Source organism: Prunus mume, linkage group LG4 (assembly GCF_029339155.1).
Source record: "Prunus mume cultivar Tortuosa linkage group LG4, ASM2933915v1, whole genome shotgun sequence".
Taxonomy (NCBI): domain Eukaryota; kingdom Viridiplantae; phylum Streptophyta; class Magnoliopsida; order Rosales; family Rosaceae; genus Prunus; species Prunus mume.
The window spans coordinates 23,899,124-23,919,002 of NC_142701.1; the positions used below are offsets into that span (position 1 = coordinate 23,899,124).

Consider the following 19,879-nt stretch of genomic DNA (forward strand, 5'->3'; position numbering starts at 1 on the left):
AACTTGATCTCAACACACAACACAATTTCCTGAACCCAGAAAACCCAGCAACCAAATGTATCATAAGGTAACTTGAGATCTATAATTCTTCCTACTAATCCTTAAAAAAAACATTAAAAATACCTTCTTTTGATTGCTAACAGAAAAAATAAATCATTTTCACAAGAACCCAGAAAAAGAAAAAATGAATACATAAATAGAAAATAAATACAAGAGCTTTAACTGTAGCTGAGCTTCATCAGACTTACAAAGAGTGAGATTTTTGGAGCTTAAGCTTTTGGGTCCAGATAGAAACAGATTACCGCCCAGAGGAGCTGAAGAAGAAGAAGAGATTCTTGGGATTAGGCAGCAGTCACACAGACACACATAAAAATATATATAGTTTTGTTTGACAATGGCTGCTCTGCACAATCTGCTTATATATAATGGCAAAGCCTCTACACCTACGATTACCGTTGTCTAATCATGGTTAGACTCCCGTCTTTTGCGGACTCCAATTTTCTCTTAACCATGGTTACTTTATATCAACGCCTTCTGTTTACAGGCTTTTTAACCCTCTATTCCATTTGCATATCTTAACTTACATGTCTTCTTTTGGTAACATTCTAGTTACACGCCTATTTTTTTTCATACCTCTGTGTTCAATTTACCTACCTAGAATGGTATAATTTTAATACAGGATGATGTAATGGAAAACTTAAAAGTAAAGTTTGCAGAGGGTGTGATTTTATTCCAAAATAACTGGTTCATACTAAAATCTCTTCTCATCTTTTTGATTATTCCAAAACAGACCCTCTTTGTATATTTTTTCTGATACAATTGACAAGAGAGATTGAACATAGAGTTTTCGGGTGTTAGAATACATGCTCAAAAGTTGCATTTTTTAATAAACTATTTTTTTAAAACCAAATAGGTATGCAGGCTGACTAATTCTTACATACGTCCATGCATTCTTCTCTCTCATCGCATAAGAAAAGAGATAATATAATTATATTTTATGAGTTATGGCAAGAAATTTGTTTTTTTTTATTACATGATGAGAGAGATAAATATATAAAAGGGGTGGATCCGTGGCACCATATTTTTTATACAATTTTTGGGTCATTAGATTACTCAACTTTTAATGGTTGATATTAAACATGACATGGCAAAATGATATTTTTCTCTTTAATTAATATTTTACATTATGATTAAAATTCTGATACCATATTAATTAAGAATTCATTCTCTCTCATCTCATTCATTATTCATTCATTCTCTCTTTCTTCTATAGAGAATTGACGCATTCTCTCTCTTTCTTGTACAGGGAATTGACGCTCTCTCTCTCTCTCTCTCTCTCTCTCTCTCTCTCTCTCTTCCCCAAACCAGCTTCTTAATTAATATTTGCATTGTGGTTTCATATCATTTTTATTTTCCTCCTAAATTCCTTCCTTTCACTTTTTTTTTAATGTGTAAGAGGTGGAAGACATGACTGTCATCAGAGAATTTATTCAGTGAAATACTTCATTGATCAAAGCTAGGCAGACCTGACTGGTTTCATATAATTTTCATTTTCGATTCAATCAAAGAGCTGAGAACTTGAGAGATCAATATAGGCAAATAGAAAACGGATTAAAGATAATCTGACAGTGTGAATTGGGTTGAGGCAAGGCCAGCTTTAAAGGTGCAGAGGAAGCAGAGCCGACAAGGTAGAGTCACACAATCTATGGAGCGAGCAATAAATTTTGAGTTTCCTACCATAACACAGCATATTAAGAGCATCCACAATGATACTCTCTATTTCTTAGCTAAAATTTGGCTAAGAATATAAGAAAGCTATTTTAGGAGTTCTCTAAAAAATTTCAACTCCAACCATACTCCCTAATTTGGAGAATCATAAATGCTATAACTCTTTTTTAATTGGTCAATCTCTATTAAAAAATAAAATAAAAAATGGTTAGCATTAAATAAAAGTTTGAAATACTCATTAAATAAAGCAGCATTAAATTATAAAGAGCCACTAGATTTCTCTCTTCTCAGATTTAGGAGCTCCTAGAGTACTCCATATTTTAGGAGGTGGAATAGGGAGCGTGGTTGGAGTTGCATTTTTATCATTCCTCTCTAAAATTTGTCTAAGAAGGTGGTTTAGGGAGTTCATTGTGGGAGCTCTTAAATTTGAGGAGAGAGAAATGACTCATAGTGGCTCCTTATAATTTAATGCTGCTTTATTTAATGAATATTTCAAACATTTATTTAATGCTAACCATTTTTTATTTTAATAGGGATTGACCAATCAAAAAAGAGTTATAACATTTATGACTCTCCAAATTAGGGAGTATAGTTGGAGTTGAAATTTTTTAGAGAGCTCCTAAAATAGATTTTTTATATTCTTAGCCATATTTTAGCTAAAAAATAGAGAGCATCATTGTGGATGCTCTAAGTCTCACGCATAATCTATTAAGATATTATCAAGTGTTGAAAAGCTTACCTCCTCAATGCTGCCAGCATATCTTCTAAATCATTTATGTAGAGAGAGAGAGAGAGAGAGAGAGAGAAGATCGATTAGATTACCAAGAAAAAATGGATATTACCAAGAAGGGAGATTACGTTTCCAAGAAAAAAGGGAGGAGAGAGAAAATAATTTTATTTTATTTTTATAAGAGAGAAAATAAAATTAATGATTGTTTATTTAAAACATTAAAATTATTTGTCATGTTAGATTTAATCTTAATCATTAAAAGTGGAGTAATCTAATAACTAAACAATTGTGTCAAAACTTGTGTAAAAAATATAGTGTCATGAATCCGCCGTCATATAAAAATATATAATATTGATTATAAAGAATAAAACTGATTGCAAAGAATAAAAAATTTGTGGACCATTTTATCATGTTACCGAATAGGTGTGATGAGTAGCAAGATCCCACATTTCTCATATGGACATGTGTCATTGAACGTCTGATTACATGTCATCTTTCCACCAATTGTCGCCAAGCCAACGTGTCCCATTTGTACAATCTCTCCGACACGCAGGGTGTGTATGTATGTGTCTTCATTTCCTTGTGTTTGTTGGACTCACCCTCTCACTGAAAACTAGCGCTAGCCTACGTGTCGATTTTCCTGAGGAGCGCTGGAAAAACGACATGGGTAGTGGGCCAAAGGAGTACCCCAATCATCAGCACCATTGTCCAGGTGGCAAATGGGCAGTGAACTGTTTCTGGGACAACGTGTTTGGTTAAAGAAAAGCCAGATAATGTAGCATGGACCATGCATGGACCATAGGGTTTGGATATATGCAGTTTGGATGAAGATGAAGAGGAGCCTTCCCTTTTAGGCTTTAGGCTTTATTTATTTTTTTCTTGAGGGCTTGAACTTTCACATCTTGTAGATTCTTTTTCCAATTTGGTCACCAAGAAAAAAGAGAGAGTGTCTTGTAAGTTACATTTTGTGTATTTTGAGTTAGATGCCTTTTGAATATGGAATCTGAGCTGATCCCATAAGAATGACAAAATATTATCCTTTGGTTTGGTAAAGATGGACTATGCAGTGTTTTATGCTTGTACGCAAAAAAAGACTAAAATTGTCAATGAGGATTGGTTCAGTTAATAATGTCATCTATACTGTGTGTAGCTCCATTAGTGTTCTAGTTCCGCTGCCAATTGTCCTCACGTTGGTGCAATCTGTAATTTTCTACATAAATTCACACTTGTGGCAGTTAGAAGTTGGGTACCACATATAAATCTTTAAGACTTGAAGTTTTGAGTCTGTCTTGGCGCTGATGGTGAGAGTATCAAATCTCTCTCTCTAAACTTTTTTTCAACAAAAAATAAAAAGAAAGACCAAAACTCTATGAATGTATATGGTCACTTGCCCCACATCAAAATGTTTTGTCTACATGCAAGGAATGTGTTTCATATGCACATAATGTTAATATGAAGGTGAATTAATTCTTACTATGGATGCAAGCGTAGAATACTCTACCACTAAAGTTATATCTCTTCACAACACTTTTTAGTTGTGTGGGTTGAAAGAATCAGCGCATAAACTCAGAGAAAAATCAATGGGGTTTTTAGGTTTCGCACCATATACGATATACACCTGTAAATATGCAACCACATGTCATTACTGATCTTGCTCACGAAATCAGAAAATCAATCACCAATCAATTCAAAATTGCTTAGACAGCTTTGATTGAAGTGATTTTGGAATGATTTTAATGCTCCTCACCATACTTCGCAACTGCTAAATTATGATTATGAAGTGGACAGATCGATCTAACTCCCAAACTTTCAAGAACATTACGTAGATAACTTCGTCTTTGAAAATGCCAGCTTCCCAATTATGATTGATAGTGATATTATTATAATTACGTAGATTATCAAATGCGATATTTTAAGGTGCTCAAATTTACGGAGAAATTCAAACTATACATATCAAAGGACGAGTACACTGGCCTAACTAACTAACTTAAATCTGTACCTTTCATGAAATTTGGATGTATTGTATTTTTACCTTTCTTGAAATAATATTACTTGTTACCATACATGAACATTGTTGGTGACTCCAATTAATGGCTATTAGCTGGTGCGCCCGCAAATGGACATGGCCTTGCACATGCACAGTTTGTAACATACATACATAATCTGGAAACAAAATATATTAAAGCCTGACAAAGTTACAGATCCGACGTGCATCAAGAACAAAATTGATGATGATATACACACACATACCTATATATATAGGTACGTATATATTTCTCCTTGTCATGAATAAAGGAGTGGAGAATCGAGATTTCTGGGTGTCTCATTCTCCACCAAGACTCTAAATCTCTTACAAATACAACATGATGATAAACGCTAAGCACAATATTGCATTGCATGCACCTTTAGCATCTAGAATATTCGTTACATACACCATCTAAACTCTAAACTCTAAACCCTAACCCTGAATTCTGAACATTTGGTGGATGAAATCTTAACATATTGTACTCTAGATGATCATAAATAGATTACATTTTCAAGTGACAGATTTTTAAATCATCAAACAGCTTCGAAAAATACTATAAAACATGAAATTTAGAATAATGAATTATAAGTAAAGCGGTGAAGAGTAATTACACATGCATCGAAATCCCGTGTTGAATTTCATTGTCTCAATATCGTAGTATTAATTACAATCGAAAAGGAAAAAGAAGAAGAAGAAAAAGTGAGAGTAGTGCAATATAGTGCCAAGTTCATTGAATCGAACATCTAGCTAATGGAGGTGATAGGTAAAGCCTGATAATGATACGGTATTAGCAGTGGCGGACTCAAACTTTCGTTCATCTGGGGGCTTAAAAAAAATCCAACAGATATATAGTTAAACAAAAAATATTTCTAACTCAGAATATTAATAGCATTGTCCAATAAGTAAATTTACAATTGTCCTCAATGACTTTTCATATTCTGAAAACATTGCATAATAAGCTCATTATCAATACCATTCAATTAAAGTAAATTTAGGTTTTATTAAATATGTCTTTTTCAAGATATACTACCAAGCAATCATTCATTATGTGAGTGCTTATGGAAAACATTTTCAATTAATATGTTGTTTTTCATTCATTAAGGCTTGACATGTTTTCAGAGCTTGGTTATGGGAACTGTTGGAACCTCCAACATGAACTTGAAATCTTTCCTTTTTCTTCTAATTCGAAAAACTTGTACCAACAAATGAGTCACCTCAAGCTTTCTCTCCCAAATTTGTTTTAAAAATATAACAACCTGAGCAAAATGCAGCATCTTCTTTGATGCAATATTCCAACCAATAAGGGAATTCATCAAACCATGCTGGGTTGAATTGTCTTGACTCTTTTCTAATTTTTGTTTATAGGAAAATCATGATTTCTAGGCTAACAAGGCCTTTTTGTAAGTTAAGCTCTTCTAATTTCATCTCGAATATTCAGATTATAATCTAAAATCTGAGTTCGTAAACCAGAATCAGAAAGAAGATATGACATATTGATTTCTATACGACTTTGCTTTGAACTATCAATCACTTCTCCCAATAGGTTGTGACAATTCCAACTCGGATTTTCTTTTAAAATCTTTTTCCATATCTGTCATAAATAGTTCTTCACCAAATTACATAATGAGTGAACTTGGTGGGATCTCTATTCTTCTTTTATAACATAGGGTTTTTCTTTTTTAATATAAGCTTTGAGCTTAAAGTGTATGTATTGGATGGGCCATGTGGGGGCTCCACCTAAGAAGGACTTACAAATAATTAAAAAAAATGTGAGTTTGGGTGGGATTATATGGCTGAAATATTTTTGTAAGTGTGGGCAAATGCCCACAGTTGTCCTTCATTGGGTCCATCAATAGGTATCAGGTGAATTTCACGTGCTCATCCATCTTTTTTATCTTATACTTCTTGTCCATTACCCATTTATATAGCTCACGTCTTGTAAGTTGTTACCATCTTGGCTGCGTGCGTGCGTCCTTGCTTGCCTCCCTGTGGACGGACGCTCTTCACTCTCACACATTATTTATTCATACCAAGGTCAAAAATATCGATAGTATTGGAAATATCCGTAGTTCAAAAACATGGAAATTTTGATGGAAATATCGGGATATTATCGATATCAATTAAAATTGAATAAAAACCACGGAAATTGTAAGAAAAACTTGAAATTTTTTATTGAAACTTTGGAGGATGTTTATTTTGTCAATTATCTATTAGTTTATCATAAAAAATTGGAAGGAAATACATTGCATGATGATTTAACTAATTTAAGTTGATTATATAATTGAGTTAACAAACACTATGAGTGTAGAAAATACGTAATAATTAATGAAAGAAGATTAAACACGTCATAATCATTTATATATAATAATTTACTACAATATTTTACACTTTATACATTGTATGGTAAGATACATAAGTGACTTAATACCACATAGAGTTTTCCCTTGTGTATTATCACAAAAACATAAGCAACATGGCGGTTAAGTTGTTTGCGCGTGTGCTTTGTGTATTTTTTTTTCTTTTTATTTTTTCCATTACATCGATATTTTTGATATTTTCAATATTATAGCGATATTTTGACAACATAATGCTGAAGTGTGAGTGAAATTTTCGACATCGATATTTTCTGATATTATCGATATTTATACGATATGTGTATAGATAGATACGTTCCAAAATATCCGTGACCCGAAAAAATGATAATATCCTCAATATTTCGTCGATATTATCGATATTTTAGACTATGATTCAAACAAATGCTCACCCAACTTATTTCAAAACTTGTACAAACTCTTTAATTAAACTTGTATTGGATCACAGATAATATTTCCAATGTTCTAAAGTATCAAAATTCAACAACTTTGGAAATTGTTTACTTTAACCATATTCTTTATTTTAAGCACTTCATAAAATTCAAAATAAGAAGTGAAAGGGTGTTTTAAATAGTAAAAACTCATTTGCTGTACCTAATTACTTATAAATAATACCCAATTTGTATAAGTAAAAACCCATACTTCAGCAAGTTACCTAATTAAGCATAAAATTGATTTATTGTACTTTTCAGTTTAATACCCTCAACTAAGCCATTATCAGAGAGTGTGGGATCTCCGGAAACATAATATTTCTAAACTTGTTTAATAATTTTCTTTTATGTTCATGTAAAGTGTACTCTAATTATGTTGAAAAATAAAATACTTGTTTGTTTTATGCTAGTACATAATTATCTATTCCAAATAATGTACCTATACACATTTACATCAAATAATGTACTTTGTACCTATTTTTAATTATGAAAAATTGTTTACTTTGTTTTTTGGTTAATATACCTATATTTTATATGTATATATTTATATTATATTTCATAGGTACTTCATTAGGGGGCGAGATGTGAGAGGGAAGCACTAAAAGAAATGGGGTGGTTGATTGCTATTAATAGGATATATTAATTACAATTATAGTTAATGAAATGTTTGAAATAAATTATAAATAAAATATGAAAAATAAAAACAAGAAGTCATTTAAATTTGAAATTGGGTGTTTTTAACTGTTACGGTCCTTCAATTTATATTTGAGTTTCATTTTGGCCTTCCAACTAATTTTCATGTCAAGTCCTCTAACTCTCTCATTCATGGCAATTAAGTCATTTTGTTACATTCCGTCAATTTAAAAGTCAATTTAAGAGGTAAAATCGTCAATATAAAAGTCCTTTAACTCTCTCCTTCACAAATAGAGGAAGGAGGTTGTTCGTCTTCTGTTGCAGAGTGGAAAGCTAGGCGAGAGAAAAACGTCTGATGAAATACTTGGGGAGGTTGGATTTATTATGGTCTTTGTTATTTATAGCTCTCCCCTTAAAACCTACGAAAATTTATCACTTAATGAAATCCTTCCAAATATATGACCTTTTGAATACACCTAGATTTGATTCAACTTTTTTATAATCCTAATTGAATACACCCATATTTGAATGAACTTTTTAAAAGTTCATATAAGTCGGAATTGAATACACCTAGACTTGTAAAACCTCTTTTAAAGTTTGTATAAATCCAAATTGAATACACCCGGATTTTTAAAATCTTTTTAAACGCTTTATAATCCTAATTGAATACATCCCCCTAAAACGACCTACCCAGCTCTCTATTACCCATTTCCCCCCAAATTGAAACTTTATTTCACCTATCTATTTCATTTCCCTAAAATTGAAACCTTAATTAACCAAAATCCCCAAATTTGAACTATAACCCGTCAATATAACCTCAATTTAGCCCTAATTTTGTCTACGGGGCTTAATGGACTCAAAAGTTAGATTTGCTCTTAAAAAGTACGTCATGTGCCATTCCATGATTAAAATTGATGACAAATGTGACGAAATAACTGAATTGGCACAAATGAAATAGTTGGATGACAAAAATGGAACAAAAATTAAGTAGAGGACCAAAATGAAACACTTAAGTATAAGTTCAAGGGCTATTGCATTTAAAACCCTGCTATTGAAATATATTGAAAGTATTTTTATATCAAAAAGTACTTAACAAGGTGCTATTATCTTCACAGATGTAGGAACTCCTAGTTGTTGCTATTATAGGAGTAAGATAGCTAGTTCACTCTAGTGTGGTTGGAACTATTCTCTCTCTTTATACTTAGAAACTCCTAGATGTTTCCTAAATTTTTCTTTTTGATAAGAGAGCTTAAACTCATTGTATGAATTCAAACAAGGGCGCAAATACCATTACGAATACCATGGTGCCATGACAACCTATTCATATCAGCAAAGCTTATTGAAGAATATAAGTCCCGCATTGAAAATTTGACTAAATAAAATACAACATATAATAAATAGTTTCATTACTAATATCATCCGACCTTTTGTGATAAAACCTCACACATACTGGGCTTTGTAAGTGGTTAAGTTGGGGACAATATCGATGTTGCTAGTAGTGGATTGATGGTCTGTCTCTCTGAAATTTAACATGGTATTAGAGCAAGCTAATTGAGTGGGCCATTACCCTTACCCAATATGTGGTGTTCACATGTTAAACTTGAATGTTTACCCTTACCCCTTATCTCTTACCCAATGCGCAGTGTTCACATGTTGGGTTTAAATATTTAATTCCGATAGACTTCGCTCCATGTGTGGCCCACTATATGATGGTCCCACATAAGGGGGCATGTTGAAAAATGTAAGTTCCACTTCATAAACTTGACTAAATAAAATACAACATATAATAAATGGTTCCATTACTAATATCATAGAGGCTTTTTATAATAAAACCTCATACCTACCAAGATTTGTAAGTGATTAAGTTAGGGACAATAATAGTGTTGCTAGTAGTGGACCGTTGATTGGTCTCTTTAAAGTTTAACAAAGATAACATAAGGGGAGATCTTTAAGAAGGTTATATCCCAAGTCTATATATATATATATATGAATGGTGGTTTCCCTACTCATTTTTCTCCTATTATATATATATATATATAAGTGATAATCTAAACGAGGGGTTTCACACACACACACACACACTCCTAAGGTGTCTTGGGAATTTGAAACTGAGACTACTTATATGCAAATCAAGGTATTTTTTCATTAGATTAGACCCCGTTGACAAAGATGTTCGTTTATTCTAAGAGTAAGATATGGTTGAAACACATTTTCCTAATAAGTTCTATTAGTTAGGCCCTAACTGCAAAGGCAGAGCATTTCATATTTACATCCATGACTAATATATGACCACTAAATCCAAGTGTCATAAGTTAGCATTGGTAATAGAGTTTGAGCACTTAAGCTGAGAGTGGCATGACATGAGCATTGAGCATTAATCTGTATATCGATTACTACAGTTTGAATATTTCCTTCTCTTCTTTTCCATCTCGTTCGTAACTATAAATTATAATAGTTAAAAATGACTGTATCAAAAGAAAAAGAAAAATGTTAGAAAGAGTGACACGCAACAAATGCATACTTTTCTTAAAATTCAGGATTTTCGGTTTAAGGGGTTACAATGTAACAGTTTTAAATTTTTTTTAAAAATTATTTATAAAAAAATAACACTAAAATGCATAAAGATAGCACATTTATTCAATTCTCCAAAAATTTGGATATGAGTATGACATGTATATGAAAATTAAAATAATATATTTATTAATTTTTATAAATTATTATTATACTAATATATTAGTTAAATATACCACTGAGTACAGACTAAAAGGTTAAAGGGGTTTAATTAATAAACAATTTGACCAGACTTTTAAAAAGACATACAAGTTATTAATAAAACTTTGGGCCATACTTATACATGGCGCAGACTTTTGTAAAAAACCTACAATTAGTGAAACGGTGAGTTCCAACTAAAATGAGGCATAAATTAGGGCAAAACCAACATCATCTTCTTGGCTGCCCCTGCAACCAAAAAAAAAATTCAAGTAGTGGTGCTACAAGTAGAGCAGATGCATATGGGAGAAGTTTAGAGAACAGCACAAGGCAAACCAACAAGGGACTTTCATCGAGCATCTTGCACACAAGTGGTCGTCGGTGGAGTCCACGACTAAATTTTTGACACCTCAAGGGGTCATGTGACCCCTCTTGTCCCAACGTGCGTCTGCCACTACTTATTTGGATCAACTACAGTTTACCTCAATGATTATTAAAAATTCACACTCAACTTTTAGAGACCCGTTTGACTAATACCCCAACTTAATATAACCTTTCAAAAGACACCCTCCATTAATAAGCCCTTTAAAAATTCTGTTATCGGATAATGTGACAAAAGTGAATCTCAATTTTTGTGTTGACGTAGCATCCAATATAAAAAATTATCTTTTAATAAATATAAAATAAAAAAACAAAAATACTTAAACCTTCTTTCTTAAATACGTCACACGTGTGCTGTCTTGTATGCCTACCATAATTATCGCTATTTGTCACTAATTAGCAAAAAAAAAGTATATATTTCAATTGTTTTTAAACTTGTGACAACTTTTTTTATTTTTAAATTGATAAATACGGATTTCTACAGATATTTTGGTGAAAAAAAAAGAAAAAAAAGAAAGAAAGGGGGTTTTTCGTAAAACCCCGCTAACCTAGCTAAGCTTACTCTTTGCAGCCCAATCGGCCAGGTAAAACCCTAGCACTCTCTCCATCGTTTCCGGTTTTCATTCCTTGTCCAAAAGTCTCTGAGACTCAGCAATTAATTGTCACAAGCAATCAAATTTTGAACTCTCCCCCATTAGCAGCAGCCAAAAGATTAGACCTTCATTCGGTTTGAAGCACAAAAAGCCATGGCCGAAGAAACCCATATGGCAGAAGCAGCAAGAGAACCAAGGAAGAGGAAAATTGGGAAGAAGAAGGGCTCCAAGGCTAAGAAGAAAGCAAAGATGTTACAGTCAGCGGAAGGCATTAGAGCCATGAAGCCTAAGAAGATTGACAAGAAAATGCAGAAACTGTATCGGAAACGAGCCCGAGACTACAATTCAGAGGACGAGTCCGAACAAGACAACGCTACACCTTTGGGCAACAATGAGGACGAGCTGATTGGTGGGTCTTCTTCAGGAGAAGAAGCAGGGAAAGGTGGCGACCACAGTGAAAGGAATGTGGATAATGGGTTCTCAGATGATGAGGAGCACGGTGAGATTCTGCCCGGCATCATGAGATTTACGGAGGGTAGCAATGCGTTTAGGTTGGCATTCAGGAGTATAATAAAGAAGACTGTTCCTGAAGATGTATTGGTGAGTAATAGATTTGAACTCTAATGTCTAATTGTTTAGGTTTTGGGAATTTTGTGTGTGTGTTTAAAGTAACAAACTTTGAGTGCTTCGCAGGGGCCGGTGTTATCGGGGCAAAAGAAACTTGTTGCAGAGAAGCTTGCTGAAGAGGAGAACGAGCGCAAGGTCAAGGGTGAGGCTAAGAAGGAAAAACAATTGGTAATTCATATCTTCAATTTGTTTTTATTGTACTGTGTATGAATGTATCTGCAACTGTATGTTTACGGTTTAATGCTTACTTGTTAGTTCCTTTTAATTTAATAGGTAATAGAAAAGGGGCATGTGAAGCCTGCCAACTATTTGGACTCGCATGAAAAGTTTCTAATTGGTGTTGCTACGAAAGGAGGTACCCCATTTTTATCTGCTTGGTTAAGATATATGTGATCAGAGGTTATTTCTCTTATGGGCATTATCAAATTTCTTTGTCATACTGACTTAGTTCACATTTACCATGTGCAATGCTGGACTCTCAGTGGTCAAGTTGTTCAATGCTGTAAGTTGCTTTATGAGAATCTAATCTTGTTTGCTTGTTTTCAAACCTTAAATTTTAAAATTGTAAAGATTTTTTGTTTTGATAAGATTGTATTCTGCTGTCACATTGAATCGTGAGTTCCTATTGGTGTCTAATGCAGGTCAACAAAGCACAAAATGCTCAGAAAGGACTGAATCCTTCCAAGTTTAAAGATGCAAAAGGTGTGCTTTTACTACTGCAGCTACAATTTGAGAACCCTCATTCTTCTTGCCAGTTTACGTTGTTAGGTTTTCAGATATCAACTATGGACTTAAGTTGGTTTTAAAATTTTAACTGAAATTGAAAGTAATATATTGGTATTACAGTCTAATGTGAGATTGGAAGCATACTTGTCATCATATCAATATAAACTTTTCTCCTCAACCGCCCCTCCCATCTCTCTCTCTCTCTCTCTCTCTCTCTCTCTCACACACACACACACACACACACACACACACACAAACACATCTCATAGTTCATATCATTGTTGGATTTGTTACTTTTTCTTGGGGTATTCTATTGTTTCTCATATCTTGGTCGCCTTTAAAAACGTTGGTTTGAATTCCAGATACCAGGTGCACACAAAATCACCATAAGCACTCAACCTCTAAATAATCCATATTATGGCAATTTATTTTCTGCTTATTTTGAAGTGCCATGTCATCATATCCATCTTTTGACTTATCTCGCCTGAGACAAAAATTGCAATGTCTTGTCATATGTACCTACAAGCATTGAAACTAGGGTGGCATGAATCTAGCTTATTATCATTTTTGTACTTATCATCATTTTTGTATATGAAATATTTCCTTATTCCCATGCATCTTTTAGTCCCATTTTGGGACAAGTTGATTAGTCCCATTTTGGGACAAGTTGATTAGTCCCATTTTGGGACAAGTTGATCAGTCCCATATTTGTTTGGGAGACTCATTGAACACATGTTTTGCTAGTCACTGGCCATGTTTGAGTTTAAAATGTGGAAACCTTGGTTCCACGTGTGTGTTTAATCTAGTCATTGTTGTCTAAATGTTTCCAGTGATAAAAAAGCGGAGAAAAGAAGCCTTCTTTTCAGAGTTGGGCAAAACTTCCTCCCGAGGTGCTAGTGCTTCTGTAAAGGTTGGTTCCTTTTTCCTTTATCAGTTTCTTGCATTATGCCACAGCTTTTTAGCATCTTGACGTTTCTTACATTCAAATATTTTAACCATCATATATCGTTGCTCCGTAATTTGTTTATTGGAATAATCTGAAATATAATTATATTCCTACCACATGGTTCTGTGAAATTGTGATGGTAGACCTAAATTAAGATGCAAACATCTTCGGTCGTGCCAAATTGCCAATATATTTTTCAATCATCTTTCTTGTGGTTCTTATATATGAGAATGATTTAACATGCAGTCTCATACGTCTAAAGGCCCGGTGGATGGTGAAGGGCCTGCCTGGGCTCCATTACGAGATAATTACATGCTCACAAATTCCAAGTTGAAGGACTGGGATAAGATGCCGGTAAGGATCTTTAATCACATCTTGTTAAATGTTACACTTGTCAAGGGCTCTCTCTCTCTCTCTCTCTCTCTCTCTCTCTCTCTCACACACACACGCGTGCAAACAAACACGCGTGCACACACTGAGGGTGCATCTATTAGGTATTATTGTTTCCAGTGACATTTGCTCTGCAATCTATGTACAGGACACAGTTGTGGGAGATGACATTGGAAGAGTATCTGAAGATAGTTCTGATGATGATTAATGCTGTGGAACTGCGCAAACTGCTACATGCCAATTGTTTGTTAGGCGGAATTTTTGTCAACTTAATATGTTTTCCTTGTTTCTACCGCATAGGAATTTTGTTTTCCATTTTTATTAATGGTTTGAATCATGCGATGGCCAAAGTATGTATATGATCAACTCTCCTCCTGTTTCAGTTTCTTTTTCTGGCTCCTTTTCATTTGTGCTAGTTTTCTTTTACCTTCAGAATTTTTTGGCTCAGCAACTGACAGGAACAGCAAATCAATATTCTGGATTTGGTTGACCTCAATATTCTAATTTTAAACATTTTTAGGCAATCTACCATCACCTGGTTTAAGGGTTGGGTTCTTTGATACAACAACGGGCTTGATGTGGTAGCGTCGACCTTTGTAACGATCAAGACTAGTAAGCCCGTCAATCCTCGAGCTGGATGATGAAAAATTATCATGTCCTAGGCATTTGTGGCCTACAATCTTAGCAAAAGGCAAAATTGCCGATTTCTAGTATATTTGATCAGGGATCCGGATCAAGCATATACTGACAGAAAAAACAAAACAGAGGATCTGGATCCCCACAATAAAGCAGCTATAACCACTAGAGTTACAAGGTGAACTGTATTCCAATTAAAAAAACCTTTTACATTGATGGCAACAAAAACAAATAACAACCCCTCCCCTATTGGTATAAAGATACTACAAACTATTCTCCCCTAACTGCATAAGTAACCAACCTCTGTTCCTGTGTACCCAGGTCCACAAAAAAGAAACTGCAATTTACAACTTCAAGTTTAAAGTCTGCCCAACAATGGTTTTAGGTCAGATCTCATAACACTCAACTGGCATACATACAGATCCTGTGCATGTCAAACGAACAGAAAAAGAGAAGGAAATAATTGCAGGCTATTCTACTGACAAGGCAATTACAAGTTTGGCCACCCAAGATGTCATGGCAGGCACTTTTTATAGAGGTCATCAGACCAGCAGGACAAAAATATAATAACTGAGATAATCAACATGAAGCATATTATGGCTGGAAGACCAACATGAATCCTCCCCGCAGAATGATTGAACAGATTAACTTTGCCCAGAGAAACAGAACGAGAAAGGAAAGATCATAGCTTAAAGGACAGGGCAGGCTATGCGATCCGGATAATGTCATTATCTGTCAATCTGTTATGGTGATGTAGAATAAGAAATCTGCTCCTCCACCTCATTAGTGAAGCACCAGAACCTGGCTTTTTTGCATCAACCCTCTTCTCCCGATGGAAACCAAGGCCCTGTGATACAATCATACAGCTTGTCACTGCACAAGGAAAAGACGCATTAATTTTATTCGTTGTTAGGTGATAATAAGTGAGTCTTTCCAATCAAACAGCAAGTGTTTCTTTTGCTTTATAAAGCATAGTTAAAAATTGTACTCAGTAGCTTCTGGTTCTGGCCTGGTTCAAGGGGTCATAATCATAAGCTTCACCAGCTTTAATGAAGCGCCCTTTCACACGCTTTCTTACATCAGCCCTTGCTTTGCGAGAAGCATACCTCACCCTTTTGTCAAACCTATTGAAAAGACAAACAAACAAAAAAAGATGTTTAAAAGACAGAACAGCAAGCAAAAGTATTTCATGACCTGATAAGAATTCTGTGATAGTGCGATGACTTCAGCCAGAGGAGAGTGCAGAAGAAAATCAAGATACACTATCATTCAATAAATGGGAAATAATTAGAAACAAACATACAAGTCTACTAGGGGTAGTGGTCATACAAAGAGGTAAAAAACTAGAAAAACAATGCAACTTGGTAATAAATGAATGAAGAATCATTACACACAGGCATATAGTGTGTATGTGCATGCTTGCACATTAATATATCTAACTTCTGGAAGTACACTTACTTGCGTGCCTTCTTCTTTTCCTTGTAACGCATAACAGCATTACTACGGTTAGCTGATTGCATGGAACTCTCAGGGCATGGAGGACACCATGGCGGCTCTCCCATGAGAAGCGTTGAGGAAGCCCCACAGTCTTGACAATCTCCAGCACTACTCTCTCCAGTAACACCCGAAAATGAAAGGTTTGATTGTGCTTGTTTTGCCGGAAAACAAATAATTGGGTCAGTTTTCGTACTCATTACAGAATCAGCAGATGCTGCATTACTGCACGCTGGCTGTATAGCATTTACCAGTCCAACTGAAGACCCCTGGAAAAAAGCACTAATAGTTAACCACAAGTACATTTCATAAACTCCATTTCAGACATGCTTTAATAACAACAGTTCAACAGTAGGAAGTATTTATAAATAAAAAAAGGAAAGAAGGAAAAAACAACAAAGTTTAGTATGGCCACTTGCCTTCAAAGATAAAACTTCGGTAGCCAAAGCACTCATTTTATACACATGACTTGTTTAAAAATAGACTTTTTCTCTTCTGACAAGTACAATAAACAATAGTTTGATGAAATGATTTCTAATAGTAAATTCCAACTGCCATCACAACATTATTTTTCCTCATTTCATCAAACCATTATTGATACAATAGTTTTCCAAATGCATTTTCCAGCATCAGTTGGAAAAGCAACTGACAGTATGGCTTTGTTCAGACTAATGAACTACGCTTCTTCTCCAGCATACTCACATACACATTTAAAAAATGGTAAAAAGCCTACTTTACTAATGGAACAGCCACGCATACTTTATACTTAAGCCAGTCCAAAGTTCTGCAGATAAAAAACTAGCATACGTAATGAGGCTGCTGTCAGAATTAGAAATATCAATGGACTCTACCAATAATCACTATTTTTGTTTGATATAATGTAGTTCTGTAGTTGATTATTTCAAAGTAATATGGCATAGTTAGTTTTCTAGCTACATAAGAGAGCAATTTCCAGTTATACAGTAACAAAGTTCGGACAAGGGCCTAAGCAATTGTCCAAGCAACATAAAGCAATAAAAATGAGATGAAATTACCTCAGCAGCACCCACATCCTGATAATTGGAATTACACCTGGACATGTTCTTTGCCCCAAACAAGCTATCAATCCCACCATTCTTGAAAAGCTCTTCAGAGTGATTCAGAGATACACCAAATAATTCTTCATAATTTTCAAGATTCAAATCCATTTCATCCATATCGAAATCATCATAAAGGTCATCATCTTCAGGGATTGCAGGACCTTTGGTCCCATGACAGAATAACTGTATATTAATAACATGAAATAAAGGTCATTGATGAAAACACTATCAAACTTAGAACAAATCACACACAGATTTAGACAAGAATTTTTTTTAATAGCCAATGTTGCATTAAGATAATAATTTTGAGACTTATAATTACCTTAGGCAATGTTGCATTTTCAGAGCCGGCCTGCTGGCCAACAACATGAGTAGCAGGGTTAAGTTCAGGCACCGAAGAGGAACCAACAAGAACACTGGACTTATCAACGGAACGCACACCATTCACTTCAACTGTACCAGATGCATTTTGTTTAGTGTTACTTTCTGGAGGGCTCCAAGCACTTCCAGTGCTGTTCTCTGCGATGCTCATCAATCCCATTTCCTGCTCGCAAGCAGATTCGCCTGCAGCAGGTAAATCTAAAACGAATGACCAGATAGAAGACAGTTCGGAAGCTGATGGGCAGCCAGAGTAACAATTGAGCGTTTGCCTCTTATGTGCTGAAGCTGAGGTAGATGTTCCATGACCCATCCAATCACAATTCTGACAAAGAGACACTCTCTCTTCTGTGCATCTTACTAATGCAGGTTGTGAATTGCATCTTTCACAAAGAAGTGTTCTTGAATGACGCCTGGACAGGGCATTTGCAGAGTGGACATTTCGGTCACATGATAAACATAAGCATGCCGCATCAGACCGGCAATACACCATGGACCTTTGATCCCCACAAAAATCGCATATGTAACCCATGTTTCGACTGACTCTTTCTCTCCTCTTCTAATCAAAACTTGTCCAGTTTTGTCCAAACGATTTATCAATCTAACTGAAACCAGCTTCTTAGAAAGACCACAATTCTGCTGAGAGTGTCTTAGTGCAACCTTCAAACAACAATTATTACTGTCAAAATATCTTAGAGGAAGAAGACGAATAAGTTTTTTGTAGAAAAGGAAATTTAAACAACAAAAATGTTCTTTTTCCTGTTTCCTATTGAAATTGAAACAAGGAGGTTACTGTGTCAATTCTAGACCTCATGGCCGCGCATAAAACTTTCCAGATCAACTTTTTCTCTTGTTTACAAGATGGTTCAAGTACTAATCTGAAAACTTGAAAATGAATTTTAAAAAAGAAAAAAAGATTTTATCAAACACAGTGAGTAAGGATCCAAAATTATTTCAGCTTCACCATATGAAATGATAACACAAAAAACTAGAAGAAGGAAACAAAAAACATGATTTCAAAAAACAGCTTCACAAATAAGTTTATTTTTAGTAATAAAGAGAAGCAAAGAAATTTTCATCGAAAAAATAAAAGAAACAAAATTTGCAGATATTGGAAAACAAGGAAATGAAAGCAGCAAGTAAAAAAAAGTGAACAAATTTGACAACTTTGCATCACCCAGAAACAAAAGAGATGAGCTTTTTAGTGAACAGATTAACAAGTTTCCAGCCCCACATAAAGAAAACAGAATTGAAGGACTAAATCACAAAGATTAGCCTCATACTTCTCATGGAACCAAAATGAAGAAAAGGGTAATTTAAGGACCAATCTCTCACCATGTCTAGCATATCAACAGACCCACCAACATAGGAAAAACTCAGAAGAAATCTATTACAGAACCCAGAAAAGCTTTGAACTAGAAACAAGCCTGAAAAGTAGCAACAGAAAATTTAACAGACAGAGAGTGCATTCAGGAAACTTTACCGTGGCATGAGAGGGAGGATAAGATCGGTAGACAGCTTTTGATTTTTCTTTTAAGCACCTAAATAAAAGTTGGAGATTTAATAAAAACTCTACAGGGCAAAGGAACCCTAGGATAGGAGCTTTTTTCCAAAAATTTCTATGTGAGATGGAAAAGATAGAAAGACTGGATATGGGGTTTGGGTTGAGGGGTGGGTGTGAGCATAAGCATAATGTTTTTTGTCAGAGGCCAAAGATGGTGACTTCAGCAAAGTTGATAAAAAGTGCATTACTTATGTGGGTCCATGTCCTTTTCCCAGTGAAAGGAAAAGTTAGGCCTTTCCCTTTTCCAGGTCCCTCCATCATTATAAATCATATTTAATTTTGCAAGCTACTCTCATATCTCTCTGATTCTCTGTTTTCTATTTTTGACATTATTTTTTTCCATTTGGGAATAGAAATAAGGTGAAGCTGTTAAAAGGTACATCCACATGGTCTTTCCAATCTGTTGGCCTAATTCCTCATTAAAAAGAAAAGAAAA

At 34.6% G+C, this 19,879-nt stretch overlaps 2 protein-coding genes across 5 annotated transcripts; one reads left to right on the plus strand and one right to left on the minus strand.

Moving 5' to 3' along the window:
* The first annotated feature begins 11,505 nt into the window (after positions 1-11,505).
* LOC103329123 (Rrp15p protein) lies at positions 11,506-14,679 on the plus strand. 2 transcript variants are annotated; one of them, XM_089050744.1, is made up of 9 exons: positions 11,506-11,594; positions 11,712-12,203; positions 12,297-12,398; positions 12,504-12,585; positions 12,713-12,732; positions 12,872-12,932; positions 13,787-13,866; positions 14,149-14,256; positions 14,441-14,679. In XM_089050744.1, the coding sequence occupies exons 2-9, from the start codon at positions 11,757-11,759 to the stop codon at positions 14,498-14,500; spliced, it is 960 nt and encodes a 319-aa protein (XP_088906870.1). In that variant the 5' UTR covers positions 11,506-11,594; positions 11,712-11,756; the 3' UTR covers positions 14,501-14,679. The 2 variants fall into 2 exon arrangements, with proteins under 2 accessions (XP_088906870.1, XP_008229775.2); XM_008231553.3 differs by having other exon boundaries at positions 11,571-12,203.
* A 415-nt stretch (positions 14,680-15,094) lies between these two features.
* On the minus strand, positions 15,095-19,591 carry LOC103329122 (zinc finger protein CONSTANS-LIKE 9-like). 3 transcript variants are annotated; one of them, XM_008231550.3, is made up of 6 exons: positions 19,363-19,591; positions 17,824-18,539; positions 17,457-17,684; positions 16,387-16,691; positions 15,917-16,052; positions 15,095-15,801 (listed from the first exon to the last, which is right to left on the minus strand). In XM_008231550.3, exons 2-5 carry the CDS (start codon positions 18,409-18,411, stop codon positions 15,917-15,919), a joined length of 1,257 nt encoding a protein of 418 aa, XP_008229772.1. In that variant the 5' UTR covers positions 18,412-18,539; positions 19,363-19,591; the 3' UTR covers positions 15,095-15,801. The 3 variants fall into 3 exon arrangements, with proteins under 3 accessions (XP_008229772.1, XP_008229773.1, XP_088906869.1); XM_008231551.3 differs by having other exon boundaries at positions 15,251-15,775; XM_089050743.1 differs by lacking the exon at positions 15,095-15,801 and having other exon boundaries at positions 15,911-16,052.
* Positions 19,592-19,879: the final 288 nt, after the last annotated feature.

Bases quoted from the DNA above. Each gene is read 5' to 3' on its own strand.
- LOC103329123 (XM_089050744.1), top strand. From the start codon at position 11,757: ATGGCCGAAGAAACCCATATGGCAGAAGCAGCAAGAGAACCAAGGAAG. The intron at 13,867-14,148 runs GTTGGTTCCTTT...TTTAACATGCAG, and splicing joins GTGCTAGTGCTTCTGTAAAG to TCTCATACGTCTAAAGGCCC. The intron at 14,257-14,440 runs GTAAGGATCTTT...ATCTATGTACAG, and splicing joins AGGACTGGGATAAGATGCCG to GACACAGTTGTGGGAGATGA.
- LOC103329122 (XM_008231550.3), bottom strand. From the start codon at position 18,411: ATGGGTTACATATGCGATTTTTGTGGGGATCAAAGGTCCATGGTGTAT. The intron at 17,685-17,823 runs GTAATTATAAGT...ATTAATATACAG, and splicing joins AAAATGCAACATTGCCTAAG to TTATTCTGTCATGGGACCAA. The intron at 16,692-17,456 runs GTAATTTCATCT...GCTTTTTTCCAG, and splicing joins AGGATGTGGGTGCTGCTGAG to GGGTCTTCAGTTGGACTGGT.